Raw genomic sequence first — 21,394 nt, 5'->3', positions numbered from 1 at the left:
TGCTGTGCACCAAGCAAAAAAAAAAAAGCAACTCATCAGCAGATTGCTCAGTTTAGGGTTAAGGACGGCCAAAAAGATTTTAGCATAACCCCCCAATGCTGGGGTCTGTAACTGTCTTGAAAGTAATAGTAAATATGTATGCTTAATCTTGACAAAATAAATATATCTTGTTAAAATAAATATATTCAGTATTTGGTAAGTAGCTACATAGTAGGTTGAAAAAAAAGACACAATCAAGTACAACCCATGTGTGTGATTATATGTCAGTATTACATTGTATATCCCTGTATGTTGAGGTCGTTCAGGTGCTTATCTAATAGTTTTTTGAAACTATCGATGCACCCCACTGAGACCACCATCTGTGGAAGGGAATTCCACATCCTTACCGCTCTTACAGTAAAGAACCCTCTATGCAGTTTAAGGTTAATTTTAGTGAATGGCAGCGTGTTTTATTAAATTCCCTTCCCTTTTATCGCTATTGTGGAGTCACCAGTATGGTATTTATAAATTTAAATCATGTCCCCTCCTGAGCATCGTTTCTCCAGAAAGAACAAGTTCAGTCCTCGCAACCTTTCCTCATAACTAAGGTCCTCCAGACCCTTTATTAGTTTTGTTGCCCTTCTTTGGATTCTCTCCAGTTCCAGCACATCCTTCCTGAGGATACTTTAGAAAGTATAAAGATTTCATTATACACTCATTTAACCTCCCTGGTGGTACGATTATTTCTGATTTTAGGTGCTGAAAGCGGTACAATTATTTTGCATAAAAATTTGGCGTTTTATATTGTAGTCCTGTAATTCTTAGGAATAACTCACTTAAATCTGTCCAAACCAGAGTCTAGAAAACATCCCGGGTATGACAAAGTTTGAAAAATGAAATCATAAATTATAATATAATAAATAACTATAAATAATTATACAAAATAATAATATAACAATAATAAAAAATATTCAATAATGTAATCAAATCAAAAACACTGAAATTTGCTCAGTTGCAGAATTGTCACTGTCATTACTTTTCAGTATTTGATGACGGATCTCCCCACAAATCATTATCGATCAATTCTGCGAGTGATTCCAATTTATTATCGCTGTTTTCTAGCTGGTCTATAATCATTTTTGATGTAAAGGGACAGTTTTGGTTGCTATGGACAATCTCCAGTTTCCAGGCAGAAAGAACAGTTTTTATAATATAAAACTACATGCAGGACACAGGACAGACCACTAGGGACAAAGGGGGATGTAATGTGTGTGTTTTACTTTTTGAATTTGGCGCCGTTCTTTGTCCCCGTGCACCACAACGCTCGCACGAAACGAAGCCCGGCGATGTGATACATCGAGCAGAGGACTGCTCGCCCGTACAGCGGGGGGACATCGCTGGATCCAGGGGAGAAGGTAAGTAAGCGATGCGGCCCCGAGTCTGGCTCGGGGTTACCACTAATGGTACAAAATATTCACCCCAAGCCAGACTCGGGAATACCGCCAGGGGGGTTAAAGAATGAACCTGTATAAATATTGAACAATGTAAACTTGGTCTGCACCCTTCTTGGCTATGATTCCCGGGTGCCCTTACCTGCAGCCAGAGACCCTGAAAATCTTCTGGCAATACTGACTTTCTGAAAGTCAGTATTTGGTAAACACGCTCCTCCTCCCTGTGACTTCTCTCAGGCCTGGTGATTGGCTGCTCAATGCTAAGGCTGGGTTCACACTATGAGCAGCCGTGGGGCACAGCAGGGAGTCCATTGCGTCCCTGTTCACCATTTCAGGTCCAAATTTTTGCCTGAAATCGAACCTGAAACTGAGTCAAAGACGCACAGGACCCTTCTGATGTGCGTTCCACGGCCACCCCGGAGATGTGTGAATGGGCTCCATTGAGAGCCGGTCACAGTCTCCTGTGATTCAAATTGGAACACACATCCAATTCGCATAAGTGTGAACCCAGCCTCGAGCTCTGAAAAGTGGGTGGTAGAGTGTCTGCAGATTTCTGGCTGGGAATGCATTTTAAAGTCTAGGAACATTAGTGTAGGTGCTATATAGAGCTATCTATCTATCTATCTATCTATCTATCTATCTATCTATCTATCTATCTATATATCTATCTATGTATCTTCTCCTCAAACTTAAGCAAAAATGAAAATTCCATGAGAACTTAAATAAGACCCCCATCTATGACTCCTGACCCCCTCCACCCACAAACACAAACACACAATTGGATAATACTTTTTTGAGGAGAGAAGGGGGTAGATACTTTTCAAGTGAATCCTTGAACTGCACTTCTGGATTTCTCACCTGGGCTAGAATGGCAACACCCACCCGAAGCCTCTTGGGATATGGACGTTATGTACCCCAGGAAGGTTCTGGTCAAAGTACACTGCATTGTCCATACATAGGGCAATCTGTACCGCACTGCAATGAAAGAACCCAGAAAAGACAGCTGGCCTCTTGATGGCATGAAAGGAGAAGATGGCAGGGTGGGACCCGGAGTGCTGAGAGCGGCAGTTGGCACAAGACAATGTTAAATTTGTTGGGCTGCTGAGTATGGTTTTTAAACATAAGCCCTCGTTCACATCGTTGTGATCTTTCATGCGATTTAACAATTCCAGATCGCATGACAAGTTGCACCCCATTGCCAACAACGGAATTGTTCATATCGCGTGACTCATGACGCATCGATGATGAAAAAGGTTCCTGCACTACTTTTTACCAATTTATTGTGACCTGCATAGACTTCTGTTACATGAAGTTGCAAGGCGCAATGAAATCGGCAGTGCAAATCGCATTTGTGTGCTCAAGTAGTGCGATTTCAAAGCTGCACAGGTGTGAACCAGTCCTAATTCAGCTGTCAATGTAAAATAGTGAAAAACAAGTTCATCTCCTATTTTAGTAGGTATTTTATATCATATACTGCAATTTAGAGTCGCTAGCTTCAGGCCAAAAGGCTGTTCTGTTTAGGCAATACAAAGCAGGACATGTGTTGAGTCAATAAGATATGGCAAATGTGTTAAATTCCATAACTATTGGCATTTTAAGCGTTGCGATTATCAATTTTCTGTACTGATTAGCCCTTAATGCTGAAAATAAGGGTCAGTATGTCAAATAACAATTGATATAACTTAAAGAATTGAGACTATTGACAGATTCAAGGCTTGTCTGTGCTACAAGAAGGAAATAAACTCTACAACTACCTAAAAAGAGGTACAATCCTATAGAAAGTAATAATAAAATACACAACGTTGCTGAAACAATGGAATCTGTTACATTACATACCTGCATAGAGCTTCTGCATCAAAAGATCGTGTCTGTCTATGATCGATAATGATAATTTCATGATGTTTATCTAAAAAGCTTTCCAAAGCAGATTCTGGTGTCTTAGCAATGTTAGACTTAAAGCCCGCTTTCTCACACGCACAACAGAATCCATTACTCTGGCTATCTTCTTTGGCAAATACTAAAAGTACCTAAATAATAGAAATGAAACAAGAAAAGAAGAAAATATAAATGTTATATTTTTCTGAAGTTTTATGAAGATTGAATAAAAAAAAACACATATTGTTGACTTTAATGTAATTTCAAAGTATTTTATGTACTAAATATATACCACTAAATAATTGTTTTGTCTTTTTTGTTTGGCATCCACATGTATGTACTAAAATTCATACATTTTGTATGTACACATGTACAAGTGTGTACACAATACAGGACTTTAAAATTCATGAAAATGATAAGAAAAAGTGTGGTTTGTATGTATTACATTAAACTGCAGCCACTGCACACAAATAGGACCTAAATCTGGTATAGATTCTGGGCCAGGTGGATGAATGTTAGCAAAAGATCAGGAAACACATTTTGGCTGTGCAATCTAGTTAGACCCCTTTCACACTGGAGGCATTTTTCAGGCGCTAAAGGGTTCAAAATAGTGCCTGTAAAGTGCCTGAAAAATGCCTCCCCTGCAGCCCCAGTGTGAGAGCCCAAGGGCTTTCACACTGGAGTGGTGCGCTTGCAAGATGGTAACAAAAGTCCTGCAAGCAGCATCTTTGGGACGGTGCGGGAGCAATGTATACACCGTTCCTCCACCGATCCTGCCCACTGAAATGAATGATCACCGCTGCCGAAGAGCCTGCAAAACGATTCGGCAGCGACGCTACACGGGCTAATTTAACCCTTTCCTCGGCTACTTGTAGGGATTAAAATCTCCCCTGCTAGCCGTCAAATAGCACCGCTAAAACAACAGTAAAGCTCTGCTAGAACTAGCGGCGCTATAATGCTAATGCTGTCTGTGGCTCATTGCGAAAGGGATCTTAGTGATAAGTGATACCTTACAGCATATGTGTCAAACACAAGGCCAGAGGGGCTGAATCCGCCCCCCCCCCGGCCATTTCATGTGACCCTTGCACCTCTCCTGCAGGCGCGGCATGCTCTTTGTCTCTGTCTCCACCTTGTTTCCGTAGTCAGGGGGACAGAAACCATGTTTCTCCATGCAGCCGCGGAGAGGCTCATCTCTTCCCCCCATCTCAGCGGTCGGCAGTAGAGAGGAGGACAGAACTCCTCCTACATATTCTGCACCTCTCTGTGCAGCTGCAGCACCCCCTCGTCTTCACCTCTGCTTGTCTCAGCATTCTCAGACTCCAGCAGCTGTTTTAAGCTCTCCTCTGATCCTCCAGACCCTGAAGTTTCTGCTTCCCAGCTCAGACCCCAGAACAAAGTAAGGGGGTGCACTGTGATGTAAAGGAGGGTGGGGGATTCTTGACATCTGATGGTGGAGGTGCATCTTGACATTTGATGAAAGTGGTGTAGTGTGCTCTGGACATCTAGTCTTAGCCCTTGTACACACGGTCGGAGATTCCGTCGGAATGTGTCCGATCGGAGCGTTTTGTCGGATATTCCGACTGTGTGTGGTATGCATCGGACTGTTTCCGTCGGAATATCCGTCGGACCAAATTTTCCAACTGGAAATATTTTCCGACAAACTGCTCCGATCGGACATACTCCGATCATGTGTAGCCTACTCCGACGGACAAAGTGCTCAGATCAAATTCCTAGACCAAAGCTATTGGCTACTAGCCTGAACGTAGTCCCATCATAATGAAATAACGTCATCACGTTATGTACAATCAGATTTTCCAACAACTTTGTCCGACCGTGTGTATGCAACAGTTTCGGACAAAATCCGTCGGACAAAATCCAACGGATTTCGTTGTCAGAATGTCGACCGTGTGTACAAGGGCTTACAGACACAACTGGTCTTTTGAAGACAATCACACTGCTGATGCGGGCCTCGATAAAATAGAGTTTGACACCGCTGCCTTACAAGATCGGGGCAGGGGAGAAAACAGGTCCATTCATATTGTGCTGCAGTAACAAGTTATGTGCATTGTTTGGCTGAAGTCCCATTTCCAGTACTCATGTTGCAGCCTACTGTATTGCAGTGCACTACACTAGCAAAAATGCTGCAGTGGCTTTTGATCCACCATTGTGTGTTAAACACACCACAAAGAGCTGTACTGTTGTGAAAGGGTCCCGAGACTTGAAGAAGCTGCTGAGGGATGCAGTCATCTTTATATTTAATGCTGAACTCTGACCGTCCTCTCTCCTTGTCCATTCACAAAATGTCTTTTAATCTTATCGCAGAATACAAAGTGGTTTGTGAATGGATGAGGGGAGTTTGTGACATTTATCCACCCCTCCTCTCCCCTTGTCCATTAACAAAACACCTTGTAGTCTGAGAAAAGAAGAGAGGAAGGTGGAGAGTGAGTGATCCACAATCCTTCATTGTACTAGAGCTGTTAGTTTTTTCTTTTACTTTTTTTTTTATTAAAAAAGGAACAGAAGAATATCACACATAGACAGTATAATTAAGGGCATATAAATATGGCTATGCAAAAGTCCAACCCTCTGTACAGAAAGAAATAATATAAATACCAACAATGTGGGTTATCTCCACATTGTACAAATGGTACATCAATCAACAGGTGGTGGAAGGATAGTCCCTGATGTAGTAATACCAACAAACTGAGAATGGTATACCTATCTAAGATGCAATCCAAGAAATGTCACAAATGAATGGCCAACATGAGGCGAGGTAGTGCCTACTTGGTATAGTTCTAATGCAGCTATTGAAGAGAGAAAAAAGGAAAATTACCTGTATGACGGAGAGAACATCCGGGGGGTGAGGTTAAGGAAAAAGAGAAAAGAATGGAATATTAGAAAGACAGCGAAGAATCAGGGAGAACTGAAAAGGAAGAGCAGGGTATGGTAGAAATACGAGGGGATGGGGGGTGCCCCAGGGGCTCAAGCATGCCAAACAAAATTCCATGACACTTTAGTTACTTTTTCAAGAAGCCGGTGGTGAGCTGTGAAGATGGAAAATGGTCGAGCCAAGCCTGCCGGTGTGTAAAAATTTGTTGTGTGAATTGTTAAAGATCGCTGTTAGTTTCTTTTTGATAAGTGTGTCCTGTATACGACTCAACCTCTTCAAATCTAAGCATCAGTGACTTCCACACCCTTGAGATTGTCTGTTTCATTGGCATGAAAATGACTGTGATAAGTATGCACTCTCGTCGGGGTCACATTTTCTACTGGTTTATGTAGAAATGCTTCCCTGGGGTTTTAATGTAGGTTGATATGGAGAACCATATTGACTATGGTTCACAGCTTTCTAGCCTTGGGGCATGTCTACCAGAAGTGTTTCATGTTGCCCAAGTCTGAATAGCCCTGGAAACAGCATAGTGGATAGGTGGATAAGCCTTTTGCTATCCTAGCTGGGGTTAAAATTCCATTGTGACATAATTTTCTAGAGCTATCATGTTTCGGGATGATTTAAACTGAGCTTTCCACATATTATTCCAGACCTCAGTGGTTAGGACAGTATAGAGATGTGTTCCCATTTTGAACAGTACAATGGGGCCTGTATGTTAATATTGCCCGGAATGGAGGAATATAGCAGAGAAATGAGACCCTGAGTTGTAGTGTTTGTACAATATCTGGACTCAAAGGCTGTTGCGGTTGTAGACCAATTGTAATTCATGGTTAAGGATTAAAAAAAAATATGGATTTGGGAGTTCCGAAGTTGCTGAAAAGAATGAATGACCTGTGTGGTCAATAAGGATTGAACTGTTGTGAGGCCTTTTTGCCTCCACCATTGGTCGCTTTGGGGATTATCCATCCCCAGTGGAAAAAGAGAGCAAATAAAGAATGGCAGGAGTGGGAGGTGTAGGGACAGTAACTGGGCAGAATATTTAATCAAATCCCAAACTGTTAGGGTATGGGTCAAAAACAAGTAGAAGGGCTTAGGGCACAGTGGAGGGGAATCCAAGGCATAGAGGAAAGGGGGATGGGGTCAGTGTCCAGCACATCAATAGAAGTCCACGGGGGAGCCACTTTGCTCACATTTAGTTAGACTAAGGGGGCAATCTGTTCTGCTTTTTAGTAGTAAGAGACATTAGAGACCCCTAGTCTTCCCTTACATTTAGGTTTCTAAAACAGCTGTTTATTCAATCTCAGCCTAGTAGAGCCCCACATGAATTTAAGAATAGGTTGTTGCAGAGAATGAAGGACATGGAGTGGAACAGGAATTGTAAGGACCCTAAATGGGTACAGCAACTTCTGGAGAAAGAACATTTCAATTAAGTATCCAGTAAGTGTTTCAAAGAATTGATGAGAGGGGGATAATTAGCTTCATATAAGGAGTGATAGGAAGGGGTGGGATTTATGCCCAGATATGGGATTGAGGTGAACCATTGAAATGGGAGGTAAGGATTAGTATGCAGCTTCTGACAGGGATACATTCAAGCAATGTGATTTGGTCAGATTCACATGGAGGCCCGAGAGAGACACAAATTAGTTCATAAGAAATAGTAGGTTGGGCAAAGAAGTATGTGGGGACGTAGCGTAACTTAACATATAGTCCAAAAAATAGCAAGCTTATGTGATACACCTGTCAACTCCACCTCTGCAATGTTTACATCTGCTCACATATGAGCTGTTAGGGGTTCTAGAGATATTAAAAACAGAAGGGGTGACAGGGAACACCTTTGTTGCGTTTCTCTATAAATAGGAAAGGGGTGTGGTTTAAAGCCGCTCTAGGATAGGATCAAGAAAGAGTGTCAAACGCTTAGTAGAGAGATATCAACATTAACTGCTGAGATCTCTGGCCTGCCATGTGTGTGAGAAGGATGGTCCATCAAATGTTGTCTGCCTGTCCGAGGGAGACAAAGCCCACCTGGTTCTTATTGGTCCTTAAGATGATTTGCAAGAATCTTGGCCAGTAGTTTTATGCCTACTTTCAGTAATGAGATTGGATGAAAATTAGTCCAAGATTGAGTATACTTGTCTGACTTAGAGAGCATAACTATAGATGCCCGTGGCATATTAGAAGTAAGGTTGTCTCCATTCCTAAGGTTATTGAACATAGTGGTAAGGTGTCGAACTATGACGTCTGGAAGTTTCTTATAGAATACGTCTGTGAAGCCGTCTGGCCTAGGCACTTATGGGGTTTTAATTCCTTAATACCTTGACAGGGTTCTCGTTACATAACACTCACTCTTAAGGCTTTGTGGGAAGCCGTCTTAAGGTTGGGGAGTGAGGATTTAGTCAACAACATGTCCAGGTCCCTAAAATGCTGTTCTCATGAGAGAAAGTAAAGCTGCACCAGATGGTGTTGAAATTTTTCCAGAATTTTTGTTGAATTAGATGTACACCTGAAACTTTGTTCTGAAGGAGATGGTCAGTCGACGAGGGGAAAATGATTGCAGTTTATTGGTTAACATTATTGAGCCAATTTTGTTACAGTTAGCACAGAACTTTATTTTGGTCCATTGAAGATGGCGCTCAGCCCATCCTATCAGGTGGGGGTCTGCACAGAAACATTCAACAATTGCTCTATTTTGTTTTATAGGATGCTGTTTCAACTGAGCAGTGGCTGTATCCAGCTCAGATTCTAGGTGTGCTATGTGGACCCCTCTTTCTTTTTTGCGTTTAGAGGCTTGTTAAATAAGACCTTGAATTATCACTTTCTAGGCTTCCCACAGGGTAACAGAAGAATATACATAGTCAATGTTGAGCTTAAACTATTCCTCAGATTTAACACGCAGTTCCTCCATGGTACTTAGATGGGATAATGAGTAATTTAGAAACCATGAAATAGTGGGAGGTTTAAGCAGAAGAGACCTGCACATTGTCAGGGTGGGATTGTGATCAGACCAGGGCACTGTTAATATCGAGGCAGACATGACATGGGGGTAAACTGTTGTTGGGCATACGCATGGTCAACATGAGAATACTGAGCGTGGGGGTGGGAGTAGTGGGAGTATCCTCTAGAAATGGGGTGGAGTTCCATCCAGATGTCAAAAAGACCAAAGTTCTCTAGAAGATCCCTGCAGGACTTCAAATGAGTTTCTGAGTGTGACACACTCATGAAGGAGTGAGTAAATTTAGGGTTCAAGACTGAGTTGGAATTGTCACAGATGAAGAGAGTGCCATTTGAATGGATGTGGATCACATTAAAAAGATAAGACAAAAAGGGCAACAGTCTCTCATTGGGGTGATAATAGGTGCAGGATGTTCCCATAAGGGAACCCAGTAACAATATTTACCCTCCCTGGGGATCTGAGAAGGACGTGTGACAGATGAAAGAAACTCTCCTTGGAAAGGCTACTAAAACTCCCTGTTGCTTGCTGACATGAAAAGTTTGTTGGTATAATGCATCAAAGTACTGAGGAATAGAGGAAGAGGCAAAATGTGTTCCTTTGGAGACACGCATCATCAATTTTGTGGGAAAAGGGGTTCCAGAAGGCCTTGGCCCACTTCTGGGGTGACTTGAGACCCTGGACATTCAAGGATAGCCAGTTAGGAGCTATGGGTACTCGAGGTATAGTTATAACTCAATCTCGGAATCTGGTAATTTCGGAGCCTTTACGGTAAAAATGGGCCAATCAGGGTAGAAAGTGCAGATAGCAAACAATGGAAGAGGAGAAAAAAGTGCCTACGTATGGGGCAAGTAACAAAAGAGGGCTAAAAAACCAAAGTGTGGCCTTCGGAACAGTCAATTTTAGTGTTGAAAGTTCACAGCTTACAGTAGTGTCTGAGAGGAATGAAACTGATATTTTCACAGCACCATCCACAGACGGGGCACCCATCATTAGAGGTAAAAGCCAATTCACATAGCAAATGTCTAAAAAAAATGTTTTCCCCAGATTTAACCTTGGCTGTATTACCTTGCTCAGTACTGCCTTCATTCCTGAACATGCTTACAAGAGGCAAAAGCAAAGAGATGACCTCATTTGTGTGCTTCTACCGCTTCGTTGCTCAGCCACTGGCTGGGACATGCTAGCGACCAACTACAGTATACTGCTTTATGTGATAATAAAGTCAAGTTTTTTTTTAAACAAAATAACAAACATGTCATACTTACCTGGTCTGTGCAGTGGTTTTCAACAGAGCAGCCACGATCCTCCTCTTCTGGAGCACCCCGCCGGTGCTCCTGGCCCCTCCCTCCTGCCAAGTGCCCCCAGAGCAAGCTGTTTGCAGACTAGCTCCTGAGCCGCTGCTCTGTGTGTCCATTCGCACACAGAGTCACGGCTCGGCCCCTCCCCCCCCCCCGGAGTCCCCGGAGAGCCAAGGCTCTCGTGCAAATCATTGGATCATGAAGGGGCTCAGGTACATATTAGGGAGGCTGCTGCACACAGATTTTTTTTTACCTTCATGCACAGCAAAATTTTTACATTTTAAGTAAGACGGTTCACATGTATGTGTTTCAGATACATGTACTGCTAACGCTATACCTAACTCTTACCTTTAACGTGAATCGACCTCAAATCAAGTCTGAACCTTTTTACCTGAAACTACCCCTACACCTAACCTATACATTTAAATCTAACCTCTAATTCTAAAAATAACTAAACCCTAAACTTTAAAGGTTGGATAAGAGTGCTGACCTTCCTCTACCTAGTCTAAGTATTGATTTACAAAAGAACAAGAAGACTGATATAAAAATATATTTAAAGTGACTGTAAACCTTCTCTTTTTTTTAAAAAATAACAAAATACGTCATACCTGCCTACTCTGTGCAATCGTTTTGCACAGGGCAGCCCTGATCCTCCTCTTCTGGGGCCCCCCGCTGGTGCTGCTGGCTCTACCTATTTGGGCGAGTGCCCCCATAGAATGCTGCTTCCTATCGGGGCACTCTGATCTTGAGGCACACTGCCTGCATCTATAGAAACAGGCAGCATGGCTCTGCCCCACCCCGGCTCCCACATCACAGGATTTGATTGACAGCAGTGGGAGCCAATGGGGCACAGCATTGAATCGAGATCGGGCTCAGCTAAGTATAAGGGGGGGGGGGGGGAGGATCCTGTCGCACAGAAGTTTTTTTTAATCTTAATGCAGAGAATGCATTAAGGTCAAAAACCTTGAGCCTCTAGAACCACTTTAAGCACACATACTCGTTTTATTGAAAGTGGATGTAAACCAGATTCATGAAATTTGACCTGGGCACATCTATCTGTAGTGTTTACTTATCTCTCTCCAACTGTCTCATGTCTTTCTACTGTTTCGTTCCTCTTTTATCAGCATAATAACTTCTGACAAGTTCTCAGAAATTGGAGATAAAACCAGCCTGAGATTTGTGTCGGATGGGTGCTATAAATAGAATAGCAGAGAACTTGTCTTTTCATAGCACAGCTCTGAAAGTATCTTCCTTCCTCAGCCTATGTGGAGGGGGGGGGGGTGCCTTTCCTCCAATCAGCTGGCATACAGTGTAAGCCAAGAATACACTCCTACAGCTGAATCAGGAAGTAAAAATTCTAACACAATGATAAATTCTAAAGAATATAGCAAGCTGAAGACAGAAGTTATACATGTAAAACGTATGTAGGGAGATTTGTTTAACCTTTGTGTATCAATTGAGGCTGTTCACTTCACTGGGTATAGGATGTATCTAACCAAAACTTTTTTTTCAGCTTTCAATAGAATAGAAATGGTTTACAACCTCTTTTATATAACGTTAAAGTTTTTTATATATGTCTGAAATTGGGGAAAATGCTAACTTTTGAGTTGTCCCTGGAACAATGGGATAGAGGAAAAATCTTCCAATGAGAATGCTCGTTCCAGAAAACTAGCAGGAGATTTAATTAAGTTGGCTTTACACAGCAAACTGTAATGACTGCATGAATGTACTGCAAAATTCCATTTACTTTTAACATTTTATTTTGTAATGAATGTAATGTCCCATATGAAACCACATTGGCTCCTTGAAATTTAGTCCCTTGAAAAAAAAAATTCTCATCATTGTTGTCGAAAACAAACACCCTTTTGACCGCACTTTTGACTGTGCACTTTTTTGTGCGTTTTCCGGTTTGCAGAAATGCACTACAGTCCATTTAACATGGTTTCCTATGGTACACATTCACATCTATGCATTTTGCAGCCGGTGCATTTTTGGAAAGGGTCGGGGACTTTTTTCCAGCAGCAGATTGCATTTTGCGTGTAATAGACTTCAATGGAGTCGCACCTGAAATGCAAATGTTGTGTTTTTGATGCGGTGCATGCTGGGTCGGTGACAGGCGGAGGAGGCATTCAGCGGTCAGCCCTCAACGAGCGTAGAGCATTTTTTTCCAAAAATTTTTTTTTGGTGCAGCGGTGCGGTGGGCATCATGATTGATATGGGATCTACCTCGGAGGTTGTTATTTTCTGCTTTTTAATAAAGGAATTTCAAATACTATCTTTGTGTTTCTTTTTGTGACACTTTTTTTGGTGAATGTATAAGGGTACAATGTACACCATACTCATTCACATAGGGGGGGGGGGGGGGGCAGAATCTGGGGACCCTCTTGTTAAAGGGGCTCCCAGGTTCTGATAAATCCCCCTGCCTGCAGACCCTCACAGCCCAAGGGACAAGGTGCTTTGGCCCCTCCCATGTTGGGGGCATGTGAACTGGTATGAATTAGTAGGGGCGCTCGCTCGTCCCCTCCCTTTCCTGACCTGATGGGCTGCATACTCGGATAAGGTTCTGGTATGGATTTGGTGGGCCCCATGCCATTTTTTTGGCTTGGGGTTCTCCTCCATATCCATACCAGACCCCAAAGGCTTGCTATGCATTGGGGGAACCCCACTCGGTTTTTTTTCTTGAATTTTTTCTTATTTGTACATTCAACTGTCAGAGGGGAACCTGCTGTCAGTTGATGACTCATTGGTTGTAAAGGACGCGGCGGCTGTCCTTCCGGCCAACTCATTACTAATACACTATATACAGTGTTTTTAAAAGGACGTAAACGAAACACGCACAAAATGCACCGCAAAAACTAAACTTTGGGCTTTCGAAATAACTTTAGGGTGGCTTTAGTAATAGTTTGAGAACTAAGTTAGCTAAGGGATAGGTCTGGGGTTAGGGTGAAGCTTTAGGTTAGATTTAGCTATAGTGATAGGCTAATGCCACGTACACACGACCGGGCTTTCCGTTGGACCAGAATCCGTCGGACAATTCGATCGTGTGTGGGCTCCAGTGGACTTTTTTCCCCAAAAGTCTGACGGACCTAGAAATAAAACAGGTTTCAAATCTATCCGATGGACTCAAGTCCGATGGACTAAAAATCGGGAAAACCATTTGTCTGTTTGCTAGTCCAAGGGACCAAATACGATGCATGGACAGCTATTGGCTACTGGCTATTGAACTTCCTTGTTTAGTCTCGTTTACGTCATCACGTTCAAAATGAACGGACTTTCGAACTGACTTAGTCCGGTCGTGTGTGGCCAAGTCCATTTTGTTCAGAAAGTCCATCGGACCTCCGCCGAAAGTCCATCGGACCTCCGCCGAAAGTCCGTCGGGAAGACCGTCGCACCTAGTCTGTGAAAAAGTCCGGTCGTGTGTATGCGGCATTAGAGTTTGGATTAGGTTAAAGGATAAGATGTAAACTGGTTGTCTCACATGGAATTTTTGAATCACAAAAATACTTTTTAATGTAATAACAATCGTTTTTGTTTGATGATTTTCTTTAGCACCAATAGCACCAAAAATACTGTGCTTAAGTTATATTGTCAAAATATTGCACCATAAGGCTGGATTCACACCTATGCAGTTTTAGTGCTTTTTGCATTTTGCAGATTTGCATTACAGAACGTGTTCCATAGGAAACTATGCTAAATGGACTGTAGTGCTAATCTGCAAAATGCAAAAAGCACTATAACTGAATAGGTGTGAATCCAGCCTAAGGAAGCTTGGTTGCCAAAGCCTTTGAATATACAAGTTCCTTGCTATCGCAAACACAGATGAGGAAGTTACAAACAAGTTCCTAAGAGTCCCCTGAAGCCTAGATGTCCTGATAGAAATACAACTCAGGACTGTTCCTGACTTTTGTACACTTTGTGAATTTGACTGATTTCACTAGTTGAACAACAGAAATGGAAGGCACGCACACCTAGTGCATTACCAAAGATAATTTCATAATTAAAAAAAATTATAAGTGTTTACTATATTATTATTTTTTATTATTGCATTTTTTATTTATTAAATTATCTTGCACACCTTCCATTTCTGTTTTTCTTGTAGTTTTCTTTTGGATTACCCCATCTGAGGAAGGCAGCATTCACCCAGTCCTGGGACACCATTTATACTATTTTTACCACCATTATGCCTGATACCTGTTACCCCTTACCTCAGAAGACCTAGTAGCGCTGGAAGTGACTGCGATTTTACTAGTTACCTGACATGGTTTGATGAACAGCTAGAAAAACTGAATATGATTACTTTCCGGTTTGACTAAATGGCAGCATTCAACAGTGTATACAGAACTGCAATACTGTACATGTATTGACTGTGAACAATGCTGTTGATTTTCTGTGGCTTGAGTTTTGTTGTCCTGCACTGTTAAGCACTGTCTATGAACACTAGTCCTGAAATATTAGTAGGGCAAACAGATAAATAAATGGGGGACACTTGAATCCATCCTGATCCTTGGCGGTTAGGGAGTTCCTGGGTGGCCTCCATCACATCTTGGTCACACGCGGTGTGAGAGATATGTAAGACATGTGGCTGAAGAATTTTTGGTATTAACATGTGATTTTCCTTTATTAAATTCTGTACTTTTATGTTTACATATTTTACTTGCATAAGAATAATAAGAGACATGAAAAAAATGGTTTGTTTAAAATATATACGTGTCGTAATCTAGGGATACCATGTTAAATGACTAACTAATATGATGTCTTATGTATACTTCTAAAATGGTCTCTTGTTCCATAGCATGTCTGATGCCAAGTTTAATAGACACATACAAGCTTAAAAAATAATACATTATCTCAAAGTCATCAACAAAAGTCTTTAGTTCTACCAACGCATGTAATTATGTGATATTAAATACACTGGCCGTTCCTCTTCGTAGTTTCACAATATCTGCAGAGCACTGTTTTTCTCACTAAATATTCAATAGCACATAAGAATAGTTAGGAATCTACAATTTTCCCATCCAGAGTTATTTCTGGTCTATAATCCATTCTCAGGATATGTCTTAGTTTATTCCTAGACGTCTTTCATTGATGATGTTTCCACCAAGCCTGCCAAACATCTACTTGTCTTTCTATACTGTCTCAGTTCTTCTAAGCTTACCCATGTCATCAACTGACCTCTTGTTCCATCTCATCCCCCACCATGAAATATAGCCATTCCTACGCTACGCAATTTATGTTTCCATCTGAATTGCACTGATTCATGATAAATATTCACAAACATACGCATTAGAAAAAATATCCGATGTATGTAAATTGGAAACCATAATTCTTCTGTGTTATTTCTTGTGAAAACATAAAAATTAAATTTTATTTAAATTTTTGACAGTTATAACACTCACGTTTTATATCTTTATGTTGAAAAAGATGGGTTTCTCAGCACTGAAACAGTTGCATCTTTCGAATGTGATGTCACTCAATAGGCCTGGTAAAGGGCAGAGACTACCAAATGACGCCATCACGTTCAATAGCACAGTCGCTCAGCATCAAAACTGCTAGCAGTGTTTCTGTATCTATTTTTTCGGCCTGTGTTTTCCTGATCCCCAGGGAAGTAGCTATGTTTAATCATTTATATATCGGATGATTGTTTTGTTTTTTAACGTGAGTATATTGGGCTGCTTATCTTTTGTTAATAAAATGTTTTTAAATGGGGAGCATTAGATCTGGCTTTATTGCTTTGAGGGGTATATGATGCACATTGGAGTGAGACTTATGGATAGTAGTTAATCAGTGCTCCTAATAACCTTGGGATTGAAAGTGTAGACCAGGCATAACTAAATGGTGGACTGCCAGCCGCGTACGGACCAAGCTGCTGTCCCATTTGGCCCCGCAGTAGTGCCATTTAGAAGCCTTCCTCTCCCCTGGCCTCCACTGCTGTCATTTTTAAAGCAGTGCGGAGAGCGGGAGGCAGGGGATAGCAATGAGAGAGCGGGAGGCAGGGGATAGCAATCAGAGAGCGGGAGGCAGGGGATAGCAATGAGAGAGCGGGAGGCAGGGGATAGCAATAAGAGAGCGGGAGGCAGGGGATAGCAATGAGAGAGCGGGAGGCAGGGGATAGCAATGAGAGAGCGGGAGGCAGGGGATAGCAATGAGAGAGCGGGAGGCAGGGGATAGCAATGAGAGAGCGGGAGGCAGGGGATAGCAATGAGAGAGCGGGAGGCAGGGGATAGCAATGAGAGAGCGGGAGGCAGGGGATAGCAATGAGAGAGCGGGAGGCAGGGGATAGCAATGAGAGATCGGGAGGCAGGGAATAGCAATGAGAGAGCGGGAGGCAGGGGATAGCAATGAGAGAGCGGGAGGCAGGGGATAGCAATGAGAGATTGGGAGGCAGGGGATAGCAATGAGAGAGCGGGAGGCCGGGGATAGCAATGATAGAGCGGGAGGCAGGGGATAGCAATGAGAGATTGGGAGGCATAGCCGCACTGGATGGAGGGCAGGGAATCTTCAGGGCAGAGAATCTTCTGCTTACAGCTCATTGGCCCAGCAACGACAGCATACTTCTGGGTGAAGAACGAACCCGGTTTGGACCAAACCCAAGCTTATCCCTACTGCTAACCAAAATTTTGGGCTGCCACCAAAAAAAGGAATAGGGCCAATTTCCAAAGCTAAAGCAATGCTATATTATAGTGACCCTGGTGACAGCCAAAGATGTCCTTCTTTTTGAGGGATTTCCTCTCACTTCTTGTTCTGGCTATGAGACAGGAAGCAAGGGGAAATCTATAAAATGAGACACAGATGGCTTCAGAAAAAAACTGACAGGGGTAATAATCCTTTCTTACTCTACCCAAAATGAAAAAAAAAACGTTAGTTCAGTTACAGCACTAATTCAAAGAACTCTGACATAGCATTGCACGGCCATACCTGAAGTTGATCTTGGTGGAGTCTCATTGGACCAAACTGCACTTCTGTTACAGCTGCCTATGAGAAAAAGAACATGATATTTACTGTACATCCTCAAACCATCATATAGAAATACATACATTACAATACACAGAACTGTTGGGTTATCCAGACAACAGCGCCGTAAACTCAAATTTAGAACCGCTTGCAGATGGATGTTTGCAGATTTTAAGATTTGTTTTCTCTGCATTTCCAGTATTTGCTTCTGTGGCTGCATCGCCTAATCAAAAAATCATGAATATATTATGAAGTGTTTTGTTTTGATACAACAAGTGAAAATGTGGATGGCTGCTAAGATTTTATTGCAACCTGCAAAAACCCATTGACACATTAAGAGCCATTTGTGAGCGAACAAATTACTCACCCATTGTGCTAGCGTTTGGGAAAGTATAATCTGTAGCCGCAGTTAGAGGAATTGTTTGATCACTGCTGAGGAATAGATACACAAAGGCACTGATAGCTCTATTTATAATGGAGGTACAAAGTACAGTAACCAATTGCTATTCCTCTAACTAGAGCTAGTAAAGCAAGGAGATATTATTACTGACAAGTTGCTATAGGTTACTACATTCTGCATATTTTTTCTTTACTATTTAAGCCAATATGTGCAACTACATGGCAAAATTAAAAGCTCAGAAGTTCAAAATATTTTATTTTTGGGATACAGCACCAAATACATTATTTAGGCCTCTTGCACAGGGGGGCATCTAACATTAGTGCATCCTCATGGCTTTTTAGTGTGCCAAGAGGGACGGGTACAGCGACCAGCCCCGCTGACTTTTTTTTTGGAACGAGCAGTTGGGGTCATGTGTCCTGCTCTATGCGCACTACAAATCCCATAGTTCGTAGTCCATCTTGGGAGTGAGCAAAATAGGGTGTCTATGGTCCTATAAACAGTGGGACCATGGAGAAGGAATGTAATAGGTCAGATCACAGCAGCAAAAAAAATTAATTTAAATATTTGGAGGAGGCATTAGAAAGGATTTTTTTCAAGTTAAAGTGGAGCTCCAGTTGGTTTTCTGAAAATTAGCTGTAGTTGCTGACTTTTAATAAACAGACATCCACCTGTATCAGGATCCAGTGCTGTGCACACCTGAGGGGGCGCTGGGACCATCTTTGGTCCTCGGCGCTGGCATCTGAACTGTGATCACCCGGCTGTGACAAACTGCGGCTTCATAGCTAGGTGCCCCTCGCGCTGCACATTGTGAATGGCCCCGTAGTTTTCTCAGGCCTGTGACATGTCCCAAAAGACTCTGGGAGGGGGGGAAAACTTCCTCTTAGATTACCAAGGCTATCCAAACAGAAATGGGAGTGGATATCTTTCAAGGACAGATACTTGCCCCCCCCCCCCCCCCAAAAAAAACAAAATATGAAATGTCAAAGAGGAGCGGAGGTGTTAAAGCACGACTTCTGAGCCGATTCTTCAGCTGGCACCACCATCCTGACTAAGGGAAACCATCAGCGAAGCCTTGTGGCTTCACAGCCAGTTTCCTACTGCACATGTGTGAAGCGAGCTGTGCTTTGTGAATGGCCCACAGTCTTCTGTGAAGTGTCCCAGAAGGCTGTGAAGGAAGGATGGAGGCCAGAACTACCAAATCAGTTTGCTGGGGCAAACTGAGACAGAAGTGGGAGTGGGTACCTGTCAAAACCACCCCCCAAAAGGTGGCAAATGTGGCAGCAGAAGGGGGAGGGGGCAGACAAGTGGAGCTTCCCCTTTTGGGTCGAGCTCCACTTTAAGTTCCTGCTCTGGATGCCCGAGGGCCCTGAGGGCCCTTGTGCCAAACCCTAAAAGAACTAAGCCTTCATCCTGTCAAGTATACCTTTGCAATATTGCTCTCACATTACTAGTTACAATAGCATAACTCACATGAAAACTTCTTCTATCAGTACAAATTGCTATGTACAGCATCTGTTGGAACAGAGTTTGTTATCATGTCCGACAGGAGATAAAACCAACATCTGCACTTGACCTTGGCTCCAGGAAAATCCAGAACTGACAATAATCATGTTTAGTCTTGTTTCAATATTACTTACAGTATATGCAAGCATTCCGGCATGTAAGATTCTATTTCATGGAAATGTGAAAAAAAGTAGCTTTGTCCTCATAAGTCATCATTTTAGAAACAACCATGAGGGTCGTTTATTATCTAACGCTCCCAATGCAAATTATTTCCAGCTTAAAGTGTTACTAAAACCAGGACCCTGCATTCACTATTTCCGGTTTCCTACAGTACACTTAACATGGAAATGCAATTATTTTAGTAAATATAAACTGCTAAATACCTTTTCTCATCAGCAGTTATAGCAGTCTTGTGACTTCTATCAGTGTCCAGCCAAGCACCAGTTAAAGCTTGTAGGAAGGGTTTTCTGATTGTCTTATGAGACTGCAAGACCCCTGACCCTCTTTCTGGACAGTGCTGATTGGCCCTGTGTTGTTCACATGCACTCTCCCAAAACAAAAAACCTCTCTAGCAATACACACCAAACTGAGCATGTGCAGCCTGACTCCATAGACTCTGTGTTATCAGGAAATTATTGGGGCACAGTGGAAGGAGGGGAGGATCAGAGAAGACGGGATCAAACAGCCTTTTAACACAATGTGGAGGATTGACCCCTTTAGGTTCAACAGTGAGTATAACAAGCATGCTTTACTGCATATACAGGCTGATTTTACTGTTGTGGGTTCAATAACACTTTAATGTGAATTTTTGAGTCTGGGCCAATGCACACAGCAGCCTTGGTTAGGTTAACATCAGAAATTTCTCCTTTACATCAGAGGCCCCCCTTCATGTCACAGCCCCCCCCCCCCCACACATCAAAGTTACCTAGTGACACAGGCCTACAATCACATAGCCCCCCAATCGCACAGTCCCTCAATAATAGAGATCCCCAATTTGTTTGCTCCAGCAGCGTAACAAAGGGCAGGAGGTGGAGGAGGTCTGGAGGAGTTCCATCTTCTCCTGAATACTTGTGATGGCTCTGGATCAAAGTCATGGCTTGCCATGAGAAGGAATAACGCCATGAATCCTGGACCTAGAGTGTCACTGCTTGTTGTGGTGCTGGTGACTGGCCCGACCACACCACAGCAACTCATAATACTGACCCAGGGCAAACTTGCTCCCATGGGTTAACCCAGAGAGGACTCCAGGGTGTCATGGCACCCTACTTGAGAAACACTACTTTAGCTTGAGGTCCCGACACATTATAATTGAAATTGTTTTGGTTTTTTTAGTGACAGTCATGAAAAAATCTTTCACACGTAGTGAGAATAAAGCTACCCACAGACTTGAGAGGAAGGTCAGACGTACAGGTGTGACCTGACTTTCCCGGGACGCCACCATCCGTCATAGGTCCATAAACAAGAACTTTCTGGCTCAGCCAAACACTCCTGTTTATGTGAATACGGAGAAGAAATTACAGTTCGGACAGATTCTGTCATTTATACCATAGGGGTCCTTTACATGGACATTTGAGGGCTAAGGGGGGGGGGTTACCCATGCTAAGGGCACAATGATTTGCTTTGTGGCAGCAGCAGTGAATGGATAAACGGCACATTGCATTTAGAAAGAAGTACCACCGCCAAACGAGACATCCATCCGTGACCTGGACTCGGCGCATCACGGTAAATAGCTGCTGACAGCGGCCGTTTACCACGTGATTGCTCCGTCAAATGACGGAGCAATCATATGTATACAAACTGGCGTGATTTGCGGTTCCTCTCTCCCCTCTCTGTCCAGTGTGAGTGGAGAGGGGAGAGATCAGATGCAGCAGCGCTGTGGGCTGCATGTGTAGTGCCCAGAGCGCTTCTCAGTGACACTGACAACTGCAGTCTCTGCCATCCCACTACCATACTCTGCATCCTGCCATCCCTCCACCATACTTTGCATCCTGCCATCCCTCTTCCATACTCTGCCATCCCTCCCAAACACCCCCAGCCATACTCAACCATACCCAGCTATACTTGGTGATATCCAGCCATACCCAGCCATACTCTGCAATA

General features: G+C 42.8%; 1 protein-coding gene across 4 annotated transcripts in view; it reads right to left on the bottom strand.

Moving 5' to 3' along the window:
- The window catches only part of PDE8A (phosphodiesterase 8A), a 448,334-nt gene that overhangs the window by 135,457 nt on the left and 291,483 nt on the right, over window positions 1-21,394 (bottom strand). For 3 of the 4 annotated variants that reach the window (XM_077471009.1, XM_077471011.1, XM_077471008.1), the window contains 2 exons: window positions 17,356-17,412; window positions 3,267-3,457 (listed from right to left, as the gene is read on the bottom strand). In XM_077471009.1, the coding sequence (XP_077327135.1) occupies window positions 3,267-3,457; window positions 17,356-17,412 (248 nt within the window). The remainder of the gene's footprint in view (window positions 1-3,266; window positions 3,458-17,355; window positions 17,413-21,394) is intronic. The other variant, XM_077471010.1, reaches the window with a different exon arrangement.

The sequence above is a fragment of the Lithobates pipiens genome, unplaced genomic scaffold (assembly GCF_037356315.1).
Source record: "Lithobates pipiens isolate NorthernLeopardFrog02 unplaced genomic scaffold, aLitPip1_a1.2 Scaffold_8, whole genome shotgun sequence".
In the NCBI taxonomy this organism is placed as follows: domain Eukaryota; kingdom Metazoa; phylum Chordata; class Amphibia; order Anura; family Ranidae; genus Lithobates; species Lithobates pipiens.
Note: the sequence above shows the minus strand (reverse complement) of the source record. Positions and strands in the feature narration are given on the sequence as shown.